Source organism: Myotis daubentonii, chromosome 4 (genome assembly GCF_963259705.1).
Source record: "Myotis daubentonii chromosome 4, mMyoDau2.1, whole genome shotgun sequence".
Lineage (NCBI taxonomy): Eukaryota > Metazoa > Chordata > Mammalia > Chiroptera > Vespertilionidae > Myotis > Myotis daubentonii.
The window spans coordinates 33,148,272-33,165,048 of NC_081843.1; the positions used below are offsets into that span (position 1 = coordinate 33,148,272).

A 16,777-nucleotide genomic window follows, 5' to 3' on the forward strand; every position below is an offset into this window, starting at 1 on the left:
AACCCCGAACTAGAACCACTCACCCACACCACTCCCAAATCCTTTACTTAAATCATTGTTGTTAAAAATATTACAGATGCTCCCCCACCCCCTCAATTGCTGCTGCCAAATTCTTGACAAAAATTGTGAGCCATGAGTGATCAGTTATTTTAAGCCACCATGTTTAAGGGGTGATTTTGTTGTACAACATTGGATAACTTTCCTTAAAATGCCACTGTTTCAACAGCTGTGTGAACAATTCTCTAGATTAAAGGCCCTATATTTGAAATAACTGGTGTGGTTTCTGTTTTCCTGATTGAACCCTTTAAGTTTTAGGAAGAAATGAGAGCGTACATTCCCTAGTATCTGCTCTTCCACCCCCCCCCCCCCCCCCCCAAACCCAGCCTTGGGAAAGTCTTCACTTGTCTGGCTGGCCACCACCTCTGCTCCAGCCCTCTGCACCCTCCACCCTCCACCCCGCTTCCATCCTTGTCTTCCCACCAGACTTCTAATCACAAAGCTCCGTTCTCATCCTATTTCCTCAGGGCCCCCAGACAGACATTGCGACGCAGGATCTGGGGGGTGGGGGGAGCACAGAATTGAGTTTATTGTTCTGAGCCTGGGTTTTGTTCCTTGGACATGGTTTTTCCTGGATGGAGGCGACTGTCCCACCTCCCTGAGTTGCAGTCCCGTGGGCCGGTTTAGATTGTTTTCCAGGTTCAAAGTGCACTGAGAAGGCTTCACAGTTTTAATACTTCCTAGATGCTCAACTGAGGCAAAGTGATAAAATGGCCCCCCCCACCAGCCCATAAAATAAAACCCCAAGCCCCCAGCAGCTGCTGCTGCAGCCGTATGAAAAAATAATACAAACTCTTCTTAAAAAATAGATTACACAGAAAGAACCCAGAGGACAGAGGGGCACAGGGAGAGGCAGGGGCTGCTCCAGCTACTGTAGGGAGCCTCAGGGAGAGGTCCAGGAGGGCGCTGAGATGAACTCCAGGGGGCTGGGATGCTGGTGGACACCTGCCTCGTCCACTCTGCCCAACGTTCCTCTGCTGCTCCTCCCAGCAACTCTGCCAGGGCCCTCCCTTTACCCTGAGGCCTAGTACCTGCTTCTCACTAAAGTGGCTTTAATAAAGAAACAAAAAGACCCAAAGCAAGAAGGGCTGCTGCCCCACCAACAGGGATACCCTCTACCGGAGCAGACGTCTCTTTGCTTTGGGGGTTTGGATAGTTCTCAATACCTGCTACTACCTAGACACCCCGGGAGGTGGTGGTTATAGGCCCCAGACTCCCTATGGCTCCTGGGAACACCGCTCCCTTGACACACCCCCTCCTATGTACTCAGCCGTGACAGGGCATGGTCTGAAGTTGGCCTCCAGCAAGGCCTTGGAGGAGCTGCAGACAGGTGGAGCGTGTGCAGGATGGGCGGGGCGGTCGGGTGTGGGATGGGGCACAATTCACATGGACCCTCAAGCTCATGCAGGAGAAGCAAGAGGGGGCAACCCCACCGAGACAGAGGTAAGGCAGGGTGAGGTGATGGTGTGTATGCAGCCAGGCCAGCTCTGCGGCTGGGGGGCAGAGACAGCGCAGGGGCCACAGTCCACAGGGTAGGAGGCAAGTCAGGGCCTAGTGATGGGGAGGAGTCTGGGTGCCCACTTTTGCTGAGGGCTCCACACCCGGCTGCCTCCTGCAGAGGAATCTGGTGCAGGGTGGATTTTCCGGAGTGGGGACAGGGGCTGCTGGGTGGGCTGGGCTCAGTCAGGGACCTCGGGGTGGGCAGGCAGTCCACTTTCGCCACGCCGGTAGGTCTCCCAGAAGCCCCTGTCCAGCTGCTCCAGCTGTGAGCCTAGTGGCAGGTGGCCGGCCAAGTGCATGCGGAGGGTCTCCAACCATTGCTCCAGCTTCACGAAGGAGGGCCTGGGATGACAGGTCAGGGGAGAGGATGGATGGTGGGTTCTGGCTCTGCTGGGGACCGGCCCACCCAAGGCTGCCCAGGCCAAGCCCTACCCCACTCACCTCTTCTCAGGGTCCAGATCACAGCAGCGCACGGTAATGGGGAAGAAGCTCGGGGGGCAGTTTGGGGGGCAATAGCGGTCCAGGAAGCCTCGCACATTGAGGCCAAAGTCCATGGTGCGAGGCAGGTAGTCTGGGTCAGCGTTCACCCGCCCGATGATCTGTCCAGCACAGGGCCAGCAGTTACCCAGGGGCCCTTGGGGCTGGGCACCACCCAGGAGGCGTTTGAGGGAGGTTACACTAGGCCTGGATGCAAATTGCTGTGGGCAGCCCAGTTCCCAGGAGCCTCCCTAACCAGCAGCCTAGGGTAGTAGGGAGTGGAGAGGAGCCACCGGGCCTGATGCCAACTGCTGCCCACCCCTGGACCTACCTCGCACAGGACGATTCCAAAGGAAAACACATCCACCTTCTCATCATAGCTTCGGCCTAGGCAAAGAAACTGACTATTAGCAGGCGAGGCAGGGATCCAAGTGGCAGGGAGGCTGGGCCAGGGACTGGCAAGCCACGTCGATGCCCTGGCCAGCAGGTCAGGACCAGAAGGAAGATGCTCTGCCCCTGACCCTACCAGGGCTGAGAAAACTTTGGGGGGTGAGGACAAGAGCCCTGGGGAGGGTTACCAGGCCCAGCTTGGTCACTGACAAGCTGTAGGATTCCAGACAAGTCATGGACTTCATTGTGGCCCTGAAAGATAACCACGCCAAACCCCTGGAACCTGTGAATGCTACTTTGTTGAAAACAGGGTCTTTGAAGATATGATTAAGGTTTTTGAGAGGAGATAATCCTGGATTATCCAGGCAAGCCCTAAATACCATCAAGCCCTAAATACCATCTTATACCTTATAAGAGAGAAGACTCACAGAAGAGGGGGCAGTGGCCATGGGAAGGTGGGAGCAGAGATTGGAATGATGTGGCCTAAAGCCTGGAAACACCAAGACAGTTGCCTGAAGCAGGAAGGAACGAACTCTCCCCTACAGTCTCTGAAGGGAGCACAGCTCCACTGATTTCAGACTTTCAGCTTCCAGAACCTTATATAAGAGAATAAACTTCTTTCGTTTTAAGTCACCCAGTTTGTGGTAATTTGTTACAGCACCTTCGGAACTCTCAAAGCTTCAGTTTCCTCATCTGTAAAATGGGAAGAATGCCATCTACCTCATGATGCTAAAAACAAGCAATATAGCCACTCATTTACTGAATGCTACCCAGTTTATAACCTTATCTAATCCTCACACCACCCCTTAAAGATAGGGACTGTTAGCCTACTTTACAGGTGAAGTTATGTGGGGGGCTATGTTAACTTCAGTCAGAGCCGGCGCTGAGATGACTCCTAGTCTGCCTGTCCTGACCCTGTGTTTGCATGCCACCTGCCTGTGGAGGGGCTTTATAATCCACGGTCCAGGCCAGTGATGGCGAACCTTTTGAGCTCGGCGTGTCAGCATTTTGAAAAACCCTAACTTAACTCTGTGCTGTGTCACATATAGAAATTTTCTGATATTTGCAACCATAGTAAAACAAAGATATTTTTGATATTTATTTTATATATTTAAATGTCATTTAACAAAGAAAAATCAACCAAAAAAATGAGTTCGCGTGTCACCTCTGACACGCGTGTCAGGTTCGCCATCACTGGCCTAGGCATACACAGGACCACAGTGTGACAGGCCTGATTAAAAAAGGAAGGGAGTGGGAGAGAGGGCCTGTCCTAGGTGGAATGACGGCCCTCAAAGATGTCCATGGCCTGAGCCCTGGAACTTGTGAATTCACTGCCTTATATGGGACTGTGCAGAAGTGATTAAGGATCTTGAGGCAGGGTGGGGGGTGGGTGGGGGGTGGGGGGGGTGGGGGGGGGGGGGAGGAGATCTTGGATTATTGGGATGAACTCTATGTAGTCACAAAGGTCCTTATGAGAGGGAGGAGAGTCAGAGTCAGGGAAAGAGAAGATGCCAGGCTACTGGCCTTGATGGAAGAAGGGGCCACCACCTGAGGAATGAGTGGCCTCCAGGAGGTGGAAGAGGAAGGAACAGGTTCTCCCCTAGAGCCTTCAAGAAACCAGCCCTACTGACACCAACTTAAGCCCAGTGAGACTTAAGTTATTGGACTCCTGACCTCCAGAACTACACAAAAACTTGTATTTTTTTAAGTGTGTGGTAATTTGTTACACCAGCAATGGGAAAAGGACCCAAAGAGGAAGCGGAGGGGCCGAGGAGGCCAGGGCTTGGGTGGCTGCAGCTCTGCCTGGGACCCCGGGGTCCCAGGGAGATGGGACAGGTGGGGCCGCCCACTCACCATTGATCATCTCGGGCGCCATCCAGTAGGGGTTGCCTACCACTGTGTAGCGCTTTTTCCGGTCCGGCTTCTTGAGGCTTCGCAGGTCTTCAGGCTGAGTCTTCTCATCCACCATGAGCCGCGCCAACCCAAAGTCAGCCACCACCACGTTCTTGTTCTGGGGTGATGAGAAAGCAGGCCCACACTGAGCATGGTCCCGCCACCACCAGCTACCTGCTCCTAGCCGGGACCCCACACCAATCCACAGCCAGCCAGAGAACATGCCTGACACCGGGGCTGCCGGTGGGCTGTAACCCCATTGCTCAGAGGGGCTCAGGTGAAGGGTAGGGACCGCCTTCCTTCCCCAAACCTCTCTACTCTTTGCAAATGGGGCTGCCCAAAGCTTCAGAAAATACCAGGGTGGCCCCACTCCCCTAGTTATTTATCTCTTAATTCTCCAACAATCTGATACATGTTACCTTGCAGATGAGGTGACTGAGGCCCAGAGAGGTTAAGAAAATTGCTTAAGGCCACCCAGCTGGTCAATGATAGGACTGGATTCAAACCCAGGGCTCCGGAGCCGCTGACTCGACTGTTTTAGAGTTTGTAGGCGCCCCTCCCAGGGCCCAGCCTGGACCCTGACAGAGCTGAGATGCTGTGTTCACCCAGGATGGTAAAATCAGGGCTGGAATCTCCTGAGCGATGAGGGACAGGCAGGGAACCCTAGGGCACAGGGCCAAGTCAGGGGGCTGGGAAGATCCTCCGAGCGCCCCAAGGCCCAGCCTCAGGCTTGGTGTCTGGGGCCCTGGAATTCTGGAACCTATGTGCCAGGTCCAGGATTGGCCACTGCTGGGTGGTCACTGAGGAATGGGCACAGAGAGGCTGAGGGGCAGGGCCCCAGGCAGATGAGTTGGAGCGAGTCTTACTCTGAAGGGGAGGACTCTGTGCTGCCTTTGGGGGCAACACAAATGTGAACCGTCGCCTGGAGAAAACTCGACGGAGATGGCGTATGGGCGAGGGGATGAAGTGCATCCTGGGCCCACCTCGGTGAGGCCTCCGGGGACACAGTCCCTCTCAGGGCTCCATCTCCTCAGGTGTAACACCAGGTGGAAAGTTAGTTGAGGGGTCTTGACCTGGGTTCCTCATACTCCTGGGCAGTGGTTCTTGAAAGCCAGGGTCCATTAGGATTGTTCAAGTGCTGGTTCCTGCCCCATCCCTTTCAGAAGGTCTGATGGGGGGCTCAGGGCTGTGCACTTTCGGGAAGTCTCGCAGGATCAAATGGTACAGGGTTCTGCAGATCCTGCCACGGGAACAGCTCTAGGGAAACCAGTGAGGGCCACCACCAAATTCTGAGAGGCCCCAAATTGTAGGCAGAGTTTGGCTGTGCATAGATGGGTTCTGGGGACAGGAGGCTCACAGCTCTCATCAAATTCTCAAAGGATGGGCTGTGCTGTGGGACTGAGGCGGAGACAGGCCCCTGTTCTCACTGTGCCCAGCACACTGGCCGGACCGGCAGTGACACCCGCTGCCAGCAGGGGCAGCCTAAGCCGGGAAGGTCCGTGGGCAAACTACGGCCCGGGCCAGACCGTACCCTTTTATGTAATGTTTACTTTGAATTTATATTAGTTCACACAAACACTCCATCCATGCTTTTGTTCCGGCCCTCCGGTCCAGTTTAAGAACCCATTGTGGCCCTCGAGTCAAAAAGTTTGCCCACCCCTGGTCTAGCCTCACCAACCTCCCTGTGCTCACTGCCCACTGTTCCCCACAGCCTAGAAAATCCCTGTTGCCTGAACATTCCCAGGGGCTGAGACCCCCACTCGACAGCGAGCAACTCATGGCTTCCTGGATGTCATATTGCGGGGTCTTTGCATGTCCGGCGGCCACCATCGGACACTTCCTGTCCTGAATTCACTGGCCAGACACCTGTCTGCAGAACCTCCTCCTTGGGGATGGGCTCTCATCCTGCCTGGACTGTGATGACTCATGTCCCCAGCAAGTTCATGTCCACCCGAAACCTCAACGTGAACCAACGTGGAAGTAGGGTCTTTGCAGCCACACTTAGTTAGTGTGAGGTTACACTGGATTAGGGTGGGCCAAAATTCAATGACTGGTCCTTAAAAGAAGACACAGATAACAGAGGGAAGAAGTGAAGATGGAGGCAGAGAATGGAGTGAGGTAGCTACAAGCCAAGGAACGCCAAGGAGTGCCAGCAGCCACCAGAAGGTAGGAGAGAGGAGGGGCCAGATCTTCCCTTAGCACTAACCATGCCGACACCTTTTCTTTGGTCTTTTATCTTCCTGAACCCTGAGGACACACTGCTGTCACTGTGAGCCATCCAGTCTGTGGCACTTGGTTATGGCAGCCCCAGGAGGCCTCTCCAGCTGGGCAGCACTCTCTCCTGTTTTCTGCACACAGCCTTAATCACTACCCCCTTAGGAATGTCCCCTCAAAGCCTCTTTCGGAAGCCTGCCCTGACGACCCAGCCCACATGCCCAGGCCCCACTCTAGACTCACAGCCGTGAGAGCTGCCTGGTGTAGGCCTGGCCACTCTGCTGTAGGCTGTTCTCTGTGAATGCCACTCTCCTGGACCTTTACGGTTTACACATCAATTTCTCCTTCATTGACTTGTCAGACCCTCCTACAACCTGCAATGTCAGGGGCTCAGAGAGCTGGAGCCACACTGCAGGTAAATGGCACCGTGAGGTCTGTTTGCCTCCTGGCCTTGAGCTGTTTCCCCCGGGCTAAACTGGAGTCGGGGCACCTACCCAGGGCCTCCTGAGGCTGAGATTGGTGGGCAGGGCCCCTGCTGTCCCCTCCCTCCCAGGCCCAGGCCGCTCACCTCACGGACCAGGCAGTTGTGGGAGTTGAGGTCCCGGTGGATGATGTTCATGGAGTGGAGGTAGGCCTAGGGGAGGGGGCACAGAGGTCAGGAGGCAGCGGCGCTGAAGGACCCCAGCCCTGGCCCCGGAGGCTCCCACCTCCCATCCCGCCCCATCAGACTGTTGGGGTGTCCTCCCCACTCTCCATTCGGTCCTCTCCGTTCACTCTCAAAGCTTCCTCGTGGAATTTCACATCAGCAGAGAGAATGCTTTTATAAGTGGGGTTGGATCACCAGCCCACGCCCCATAGTCAGAACCAAAGCCTACTCACCATCCCCGAAGCAATGTCCTTGGCAAAGCTCACCCTCTGACTCCACGGGTACTGGCTGTCCTGGGGGCGGGGAGACCATGGCCAGGAAGGGCCAACAGGGCCGCAGTGGGGGACAGAGGGGTGAGAGAGAGGCAGGGGGGCAAGTGTCCGAGAGGGGCTGGTGACCCCACTCTCTTCTGCACCCACACTGTTCCTTCTAATGGGTGTGGGAGTATAATTCAAAACAATGTTCTAGCAGAACTGATTTCGAACACTAAGTGGGGGTGGGGAGGAGAGATATTCCTCTGCAGTTCCTGATGCGCCACCTCTCAGAAAAAAACTCTTTTTACCTCCTACAAAATCCCATCCTTTCAAGTTTTTAAAAAATCTGAACTGACTTTCATGGACCATCAAAGATGGGCCTGGTGAGGTCACCTGCCGCGGGCCAGCCATATCGCTCAGGAGAGCAGGGCTTTGGGCTCGTCATTTGGGGAAATAACTTCTTCTCTCACCTCATCCCCTGGAGGCCTCCAGAGGGAGGGCGAGGACATCAGAGCAAGTTAAAGACTCAGTGCAGTTAGGAAGCCTCAGTGGTACGTGCCCACAGAATCCCCTCTGAGAAGTCATATCTGTTAGGAGTCCACAAAGTGACACTCCGGCAACACCAGGTAATTCGGCCGAGGGGGGCGGAATCAGCAGTGGGCGCGGGAGGGGGCAGGAACTCGAGGTCTCAGGGTGACGCTGTAGCCCTCACACTGGACCCCAGGGCCACTGCCAGCAGCACAAAGTGATGAAGCACCCCTCTAAGCACTTTGCTTCCAAAGGTGGCTTTGCAATTTTTTCCAAGCCCTTAGTTCTGAATGTTACGGAACATGGCAAACAGTACAAATGATCTGCTTTCACCAGAAGCAAAACAAAGGTCCCCAGGAAGAGGTAACGGGAGGGGCCTCTCAGGTGTTTGACCTGTGGCAGGTGGGCTGGGGCTGGCCTGCGGCCCTGCAGGATGACCAATTCAAAACGGCCTGTGTGCCCTCAGCATAGCTGCCACCCTTCTCTGAGCCTCAGCTTTTCCCCTGCTTCAGATGGAGTCAGAGCAACCCTACTGGATTCTGAATCGGGGTTTGGAGGGTCTTTTGAGACCAGAGGCCCACCCCACCGAAGGGGGGTCAGGCCCAGAGGGGAGGTGACTTGCACGGGGCAGCCCAGCACTCACCATGCTCTTGATGATGCCCCGCAGTGTGCCCCCCTTGATGTACTCGGTGATGAAGTTGAGCCTCTTGTCCTTGTAGAGCACCCCGATGAACTTGAGCACATTGGGATGCTCCAGGCATCGCATGACCTTCACCTGGCGGGGAACAAATGTGCTGTGCACACATCTCCTTCTCCCTCCTGTCCCACCAGAGGCCACAGACAATGCCAAAGACAGGGGACCCTCCCCGCCCCATGGGGCGCTTACCACACCCACTGCCACTACTGTGCTCCTTGTTGGAGCTGCTCCCCCACCCTCAGGGTGGCCCTGCCTTTCTTGCCCTCCTGGCAGATACTGTTTCTACTTCCGTCGTTTAACTTGAGTGTCATCCTCTTGGGAGCCTCTGCCACCCCTCCCAATGGTGGAAAGGGGGGGGGCCACAGCATGTACCAGAAGCCTGGTGAAGACAGAGTGCAGTTCCATTCACTGACCTCCTTGAGAAATGTCCTCTGCGTCTCCTCGTCGAACCGGATCAGCTCCTTCATCACCATCACCTCACCTGTCTCCCGGTGTGTCACCTGCGGGGACACCAAGGCATGGAGACAGACAGACAGACAGACAGAAGCTCTGCTCTAAGCCCAACTTGCCGAGGCCCCCTCCCTACCCCAGGACTGTCAGGGAGATAAATAGTCGGCATCAAGATCTTCACAGACATTTCATGTGATGTCCTGGCCCTCAAGGGTGGCAGAACTTAATACTGTTACAGATGAGGAAACTGAGGCTCAGGGAGGTTTCCCAGCAAGGCTCAAGGTCACCCAGTTGGCAGGGAAGGAGGTGGCTGGGCTTGGGTCCAGGACTGCCTGACCCAGAGGCCAGCTGTCTGCTCTGCTGGGCTGTCTCCCGGAGGTGGAATGATGGCTTTGCCAGGGACTCCTCCCCTGGCAATGGGACCAGGGATAAGGGCTGGGGGCCAGGGCCTGTCTGGACAAGGGCATGTGGGCAACCTGACCAGCACCTTTTGTATAATCCTGAATCTTCTAGCCTCGTCATAGCCCGTGACATGAGAGCCAGGGAAGGACTCAGGTCTCTGCTGGGGAGTGTGAAGGGGAAAGCAGTCCCAAGCCCGAGTGGGTTGGCATCAAGCTCAGTATGAGGCCTTCAGGGTGTAGCTGGGCTGCCCTCCCAGCTGCCACCTCCCAACAACCGCCTCCTAAAGTTCTGGGTCTATCTGGAGTAGGCACCCTTCCCCTCACTAGCTCAAGGAGGCCCAGATGGAGGAGGCTGGCTCGGGAGTCTGGAAGCCCCTTCCATGTGGCTTCCTGGAGACACTGGGGGGAGGAGGGGGAACTGATAGGTTGCACCCGCCTGCCGCCCTGCTCCCACTCTTGGCCTGTCCATGCCCGGCATGCCCTGTACCTTGATGGCCTGGCCGAAGCAGCCCTTGCCCAACACCTCCCCGTGGATGAGGTCCGACGGCCGGAAGATGCGGTGTGAACGGCAAACCACGCGCAGGGACTCGGAGCGTCCCAGGTCCCTGCACTGGGAGGCAGGGGAGCCCAGTGAGCCGGCACCCGGAGATCGGTCGATGCTGTAGCTCCTCCTGGGGGCACACACACATGGCCAGTGCCACCAGGGGGCAGGTGGACACCTGGCTGAGGCCCCCTGGGGGAGGCTAGGCCTTGGCCTGCCCGCTTCCTCTTGCCTGTCATGCTCCCATCTATGTCAGTCTATGCATCATCATCCATTCTGAGAGGGTAGCACAGGGCAGCTCTCCTGAGGCGGTCACAAGACTGATGCCAGCCCTGGTGTCCCATCCTGTTTGGCCTTCCTGTTTGAGGCCCACTATTGTTCAGGTGCCCTTGGTAGGAATGTTTGTCCTGGGGCTGCTCTGCTTGGTGGCGCTGGGTCAGACACTTTGTCTTCTAGCATTTGGGTCCTGGGGCCAGAAGCAGGCGACCTTCCCAAGTAGCCCATAGCCCTGCCACATTGGTGGCCCTAGAGGGCGGCATGAGCTCCAGACAAACACAGGTGGCGAGGAAATACATAACCTCAGCATCACTATTTCTCAAGAGTAAGGCTGTCCCCCTGCCCCCTCCCCAAGTCTTTATCAGGAGCCCTGAGCAGGCCCACAGGAAGTGCAGTGAGGATCAGGCTGCTTCTGGTTTCTTCCTCATGTCCCCCAACCCCCTGCAGGAGGGTACAGGGCACCCCGACCTGGATCACTGCAACAACCCTCTAGCTACCGCTGGTCTTGGTTGCCTTTCCACACGGGGGACCAGAGTGGTCTCTGTGAAACACATCCCTTTGTTGCCACACCCTTCAGTGAGGCCCTGTGGCGGGTGGACAAGGTCCAAGGACCCCTGCCACACCTGCAGCCCTGCAATTAGCTTCTGCCTGGAACCCGCCCCCCCCACCAAACCATCCCCAAAGATCCCATCATCCTGAGTTATGTGTGGGCTGCTCCTTGCAACCAAGGCGCTGGTCCACCTTGGAAAGCACGGTAATCCCAGCTGGGGGAGAAGCTTCCACCTACTTTCCTACTTCTCACTACCCGTCCTTCCTCTCATAGTCCCCAGCGCCTTTTGCTGGCCTGCTTTTCTGTAGGGCTGACCCCCTCACAGACTGGGCAACTGGAGAGTGGGAATCAAGTCGCATCTGGAGGCCCAGCATCACTGAAAGTACCCAGATAACACAAGGTACAGGGCTTACTTACAGGACAGGTTTCTGCCGGGCAGAGCTGCCAGCCTCTCCACTGGGAGTGTGAGCTGGGGAGCCCAGGGGGCTGGGCTCAGGGCCCGCCACATGGCCCAGCGTGTCGTGGGGGTCGTGCTCAAGAGTCAGCTGGAGCAGGCGGCTCGTTTCCTGGATCAGCAGATCAATCTGCGGAGAGCAGGTGTTGTGGACAGGTGAGTCCCAGGTGGTGGGGGCGGGCATGAAGGCACCACCTCCAATCCTGCTTACCAGACTCAGGACCCCTACCTCATCCAGGGGCACGTTCCGAATGGGTGTGCCATTGATCTCCAGGATCCGGTCTCCAACATGGATGGAGTTCTTCACATCTGGGCTCATGCAGCCTGGGTCCACGCTGTGGGCACAGAGCAAGAGCAGTGGTCAGACTCCTGCCCGCCAGCCTGTCCTCTAGAGCCCTGAGAGGAAACCAAGGTGGCTTGGTTCTAACTTCTGTGATCAGTAGATGGCAATGGTCCAGAACTCTGAGTTCTGGTTTGGTGAGAATTCTGTAATTAATTACTGATGTTCCCTGCTGTGTGAAACTGGAGAAAGGTGGCACTCCCCTAGCTATTTGCTGCCCCACACCAGATGCTCAGGGGCTGCTGTTCAACAGTGTGTTGTCTCTGCCATAGAGGACAGACCAATCCTCCAAACTTCCTGGTACGCTTGGGGCAGACGAATGCCATGAGGGTTAAAAGGGTCTGGATTCACTGGCTTCCTACCTGACTCCGGAACTTGCCCTGCAAGATGAGGTGAAGGCTCCCATTCCTCCAGAATCAGCGGGAAGGAGCTCGAGGCCTGCCCTGAGCCATGATTGCAGAGTGGAGATGGGATGACGCCCTCGATTAGTTGGCCATAAGCTAACTCATGGAATGGCCAATTTGCCAAATTTAATCGCTTCTTTTAACTCTTTAGTATTATCTGTTTTGTTTCTTTTTTGTCTTCAGAAAAGCTTTTTAAGGAATGCTCACTTTACCACTGCCCCGAGATGGGGAAGGGTAGGGGTTAGGATAGAGAGGAGACTGAAGACTTTAAGGCAGTAGTTCTTAACCTTGGCTGCACATTAGAATCACCTGGGAATCTTTTTTTTAAAATATATTTTTTATTGATTAAGATATTACATCTGTGTCCTTATCCCCACGTTATTCCCTACCCCCCCCCCCCATGTTGTCCGTGTCCATTGGTTAGGCCTATATGCTTGCATATAAGCCCTTTGGTTGATCTCTCCCCTTTACCCCCACCCTCCCCTACTTTCCCTCCAGGGCCCGACAGTCCAATCAATGCCTCTCCGTCTCTGGATCAGTCCTTGTTCATCAGTTTATGTTGTTCATTATATTCCACAAATGACTGAGATCATGTGGTATTTATCCCTTAAAGAATATCCTTCAGCATTTCATATAATCCTGGTTTGGTGGTGATGAACTCCTTTAGCTTTTCCTTATCTGTGAAGCTCTTTATCTGACCTTTAATTCTGAATGATAGCTTTGCTGGATAAAGTAATCTTGGTTGTAGGTTCTTGGCATTCATCACTTTGAATATTTCTTGCCACTCCCTTTTGGCCTGCATGGTTTCTGTTGAGAAATCAGCTGACAGTCGTATGGGTACTCCCTTGTAGGTAACTGACTTTTTTTCTCTTGCTGCTTTTAAGATTCTCTCTTTGTCTTTAGCCCTTGGCATTTTAATTATGATGTGTCTTGGTGTGGTTCTCTTTGGATTCCTTTTGTTTGGGGTTCTCTTCGCTTCCTGGACTTGTAAGTCAATTTCTTTCATCAGGGAGGGGAAGTTTTCTGTCATGATTTCTTCAAATAGGCTTTCAGTATCTTGTGCTCTCTCTTCTTCTGGCACCCCTATAATTCTGATGTTGGTACGTTTGAAGTTGTCCCAGAGGCTCCTTACACTATCTTCATATTTTTGGATTCTTTTTTCGTTTTGCTTTTCCAGATAGGTGTTTTTTGCTTCTTTGTATTTCAGATCTTTGACTTGATTCTTGGGGTCCTCTCGTCTGCTGTTGGATCTCTGTATATTATTCTTTATTTCAGTCAGTGTATGTTTAATTTCTGACTGGTCCTTTTCCATTTTTTTGGCATTCTCATTAAGATCCTGGAAGGTCTCACTAAGTTCCCCGGAGGTTCGTAGAAGATTCTTGAGTAACCTTATAGCTGTGGTTCTGAACTCTGTGTCCTCCGTTAGTTTGCTGTGCTCCATTTCCTTCATTTGTGACATGTTTCTTTGTCTTCGCATTTTTGGCTGACTGCGAGGAGCCGCCGTCTGTGCTGGAGGCACCCTTATGTGTGTGAGTCCACCCAGCAGGGGCTACAGCAATATCAACAGATTTCTCCTCTTTGTTTGGAGTTTGGAAGTTTTGGAGCTCTCTGATTCACTGCAGTTTGTTAGGCTGCAAAAGCGCAGGTGCCGAGGAGAGAAGAAAATGGCGGAGGTATAGACGGACGTGTCCCGTGCCTTGTCCAGGAGCAGCTCTGTTCTTGGCGCCTCTCCCCTCCTACTCGGTCTCAATGCGCTTTTTTTCTTTCCTTCTAGTTGTAGAGCTTCCACTCGATCAGCTTTCCCGTGGTTCTGGATGATAGCTGTTTTGTCTTATAGTTGTGGTTTTAATGTTGTTGTGGGGGGCAGCACGTACAGGTTTGTACCTTATGCCGCCGTCTTGGTTCTGATCTGGGAATCTTTTTAAAATCCTGATTTCTGGGCCTCATCCTCCGGAAATTCTGTTTCTTTGTTACTAATGTTGTGGCCCCACCCCATAACAAAGAAACAGAATTTCCAGAGAATGAGGCCCAGAAATCAGGATTTTAAAAAGATTCCCAGGTGATTCTAATGTGCAGCCAAGGTTGAGAACCACTGCTTTAAGGAAAAGAGATTCATAAAAAAATTTCATTATCAAGAGCATATTTACACCTGGAGCTTTTCTTTATATTGGAAATCCAGGCAATAAATACAGAAGGGAGAACAGTTAGGGAATCACCATTTTGTAGCCATCATGGTAATAAGTAATACAGATAAGAATCACCTACGGATGCCAGCACCATTCGGCAAAAGGTTCTTGGGAACAGGATATTTACAGAGTCAAATCTCATAAATGACTTATTGATTACATTACAAAGGGGAAAAAATCCTTTACAGCAGAGAGGATTATCAAAGCTGACATCCCCAATAAAGGGCATCCTGTGTACGATGCACAGAGAAGGACACAGCGGCACTTATCAGGCCAAAATGCATAACCGAAATCTAATAAAGAGGAGACATCAGTCAGACCCAATGGAGGGACATCCCACTTAACAACTGACCTGCACTCTTCATAAACGTCATGGAGGACAATGAAAAGCTGAGGAACTGTCACAAATTAAGAGACTGAAGAGACATGAGGACTCAGTGAAATGCATGATCACGGACTAGGTCCTGCATAGGGGAAACTGTTACAAAGAACGGTACTGAGACACCCGGCAACATCTGAACATGGATTGTGTCCTGGATAAAAGTACCATATCAATATTAAACTTCCTAAATGGCATGATTACATATAAGATACAGTTGATAATTATGTAAGAGAATAACCTTATTTTTAGGAGAATGTCGGAGTTTTTTGGCAGGGAGGAAGGGTCAACGATCTCTGTAACTTACTCTCAAATGATTTAGTAAATAACGATATGTACATATATGTGTTTATATAAACATAAATCAGTATATATGTCTACACATACATAAATGTAGAGGGAGACACACACATACACCCCAAATGTGGCAAAAAATTAAAATTGATGAATCTAGGTCACACAAGCCTATGACACTCATTTTTTTGGTTGATTTTTCTTTGTTAAATGACATTTAAATATATAAAATAAATATCAAAAATATAAATCTTTTTTATACTATGGTTGCAAATATCAAAAAATTTCTATATGTGACACGGCACCAGAGTTAAGTTAGGGTTTTTCAAAATGCTGACACGCCGAGCTCAAAAGGTTCGCCATCACTGATCTAGGTGAAGGTTGTATAGGTGTTCAATATACTTATTATTTTAGCAATTTTATGTAAATTTGTAAATGTCAAGATAAAAAGTTGAAAAAAACCCCCAATGAATACATTTTCATTAATATAAGCTTCTCATGGATACAGCCTGAAAAATATATTCCTTAGACTTCTCTTCTCCCTTCCTTCAGTCTCCTGTTAAGGCAGCAGGGGGCTGGGTCAGAGATAAACTTTCCTTAAAATGCTGCTATAAACAAAATGAAAAGTGGTCAACTAAGACTCGCTTAAAACAAGTAAATCCGGTCAGCAGCCTTTGGGCAAGCTGGGAGCTTCTGAGAAGGGTGGCTCTGCAGAAATTGGAAAGCAGATGTTGTCTGGAAAGAATGCTCAGCCAGTAAGGGAGACAGCGGGGAGGTGCCATTGGCTCTCCATTTCTAAAATTCTGCCTGGTTGTCAGGGACCAGCTGGTCTGAGAGTTTCCCCATCTCTCTCACCAGTCTGTCTGCTTACTTGTGTATGTAAGGCAGCTGCTGGCCTGGCTGATGCTCAAGGTGGGGGTGGAGATGGAAAGGCAAGCCTGCCAGCATCCTCCTTCCCCAGTACTACCTTCACTTCTTAGGCATGGTGCCTGGTACCCAGCAGGTGTGTGAGAAAGTTCACTAAATCCAATGGAAGCTGGCACTTGGTTCTCATGTCTAGATGTGGGGACATGGGAGACATTTAAAACTACTTCTCAAGGAGTCAATGAACTCCTCAGAGAAATCTTAGAAGGCTCCCAAGTGTCTAACTGCCTCATTGTTCAAAGACCCCCAAAGCCCACAGAGGACAGGGATTGCTCAATGTCACAGTGAGTTGTCAGTGAGCTGGCTCCCTAATCTTCATTCCTTCTGGCATCTCAGACCTTGTCTACATCCTTTAGATTTTTCTTTAGGGATGATCTGCTAGTACCAAATCTTGGTTTTGCCTGCCCTACCATGTCTATTTCACCCTCATTCTTAAGGATATTTCAAATATAGAATTCTAGGTTGATAGTTATTTTTTGCTCAGGGCATTAAACGTATCATCTCACTGATTTCTGGCTTACATTTTTTCTATTGAGAAATCAGCTGTCAGTCCAACTGAACTTTTTCGAAGGTAATTTCTCTATTTTCTATGGCCATTTTGAAAGTCTTTTCTTTTGCCTTTCGGGTATTAATTTCACTAGATGGGGTGATCCATGGGTGGATTTATTTTTATTTTGCTGTTTGGGATTTACTGGACATGAGTCTGTGGATTGGCGTCTTTTATCAGTTCTACGAAGTTCTCAGCCATTACATCTTCAAATAGTGCCTCTCTCCCATTAGTTCTCCCTTCTTCTGGGATGCCAAATGGATGATCTGATCCCCTCACTGTCCTCCATATGTCTTAACCTCTCTTTCCCAGTTTTCATCTTCTTGTGTATCTTTTTGTGTTCTCTCTTCTGTTTTAAACTGAACTCTATTGCTA

General features: G+C 51.9%; 1 protein-coding gene across 2 annotated transcripts in view; it reads right to left on the minus strand.

Annotated features, from left to right (window-relative positions):
- Positions 1 to 555: 555 nt before the first annotated feature.
- LIMK1 (LIM domain kinase 1) overlaps positions 556 to 16,777 on the minus strand; it is a 29,158-nt gene continuing 12,936 nt past the window's right edge. For both annotated transcript variants that reach the window (XM_059693447.1, XM_059693448.1), the window contains 11 exons: positions 11,558 to 11,663; positions 11,292 to 11,458; positions 9,995 to 10,178; positions 9,070 to 9,156; positions 8,603 to 8,734; positions 7,411 to 7,470; positions 7,100 to 7,165; positions 4,279 to 4,435; positions 2,366 to 2,421; positions 1,999 to 2,156; positions 556 to 1,899 (listed from right to left, as the gene is read on the minus strand). In XM_059693447.1, coding sequence (XP_059549430.1) covers positions 1,737 to 1,899; positions 1,999 to 2,156; positions 2,366 to 2,421; positions 4,279 to 4,435; positions 7,100 to 7,165; positions 7,411 to 7,470; positions 8,603 to 8,734; positions 9,070 to 9,156; positions 9,995 to 10,178; positions 11,292 to 11,458; positions 11,558 to 11,663 — 1,336 coding nt within the window. In that variant the 3' untranslated portion in view covers positions 556 to 1,736. The remainder of the gene's footprint in view (positions 1,900 to 1,998; positions 2,157 to 2,365; positions 2,422 to 4,278; positions 4,436 to 7,099; positions 7,166 to 7,410; positions 7,471 to 8,602; positions 8,735 to 9,069; positions 9,157 to 9,994; positions 10,179 to 11,291; positions 11,459 to 11,557; positions 11,664 to 16,777) is intronic.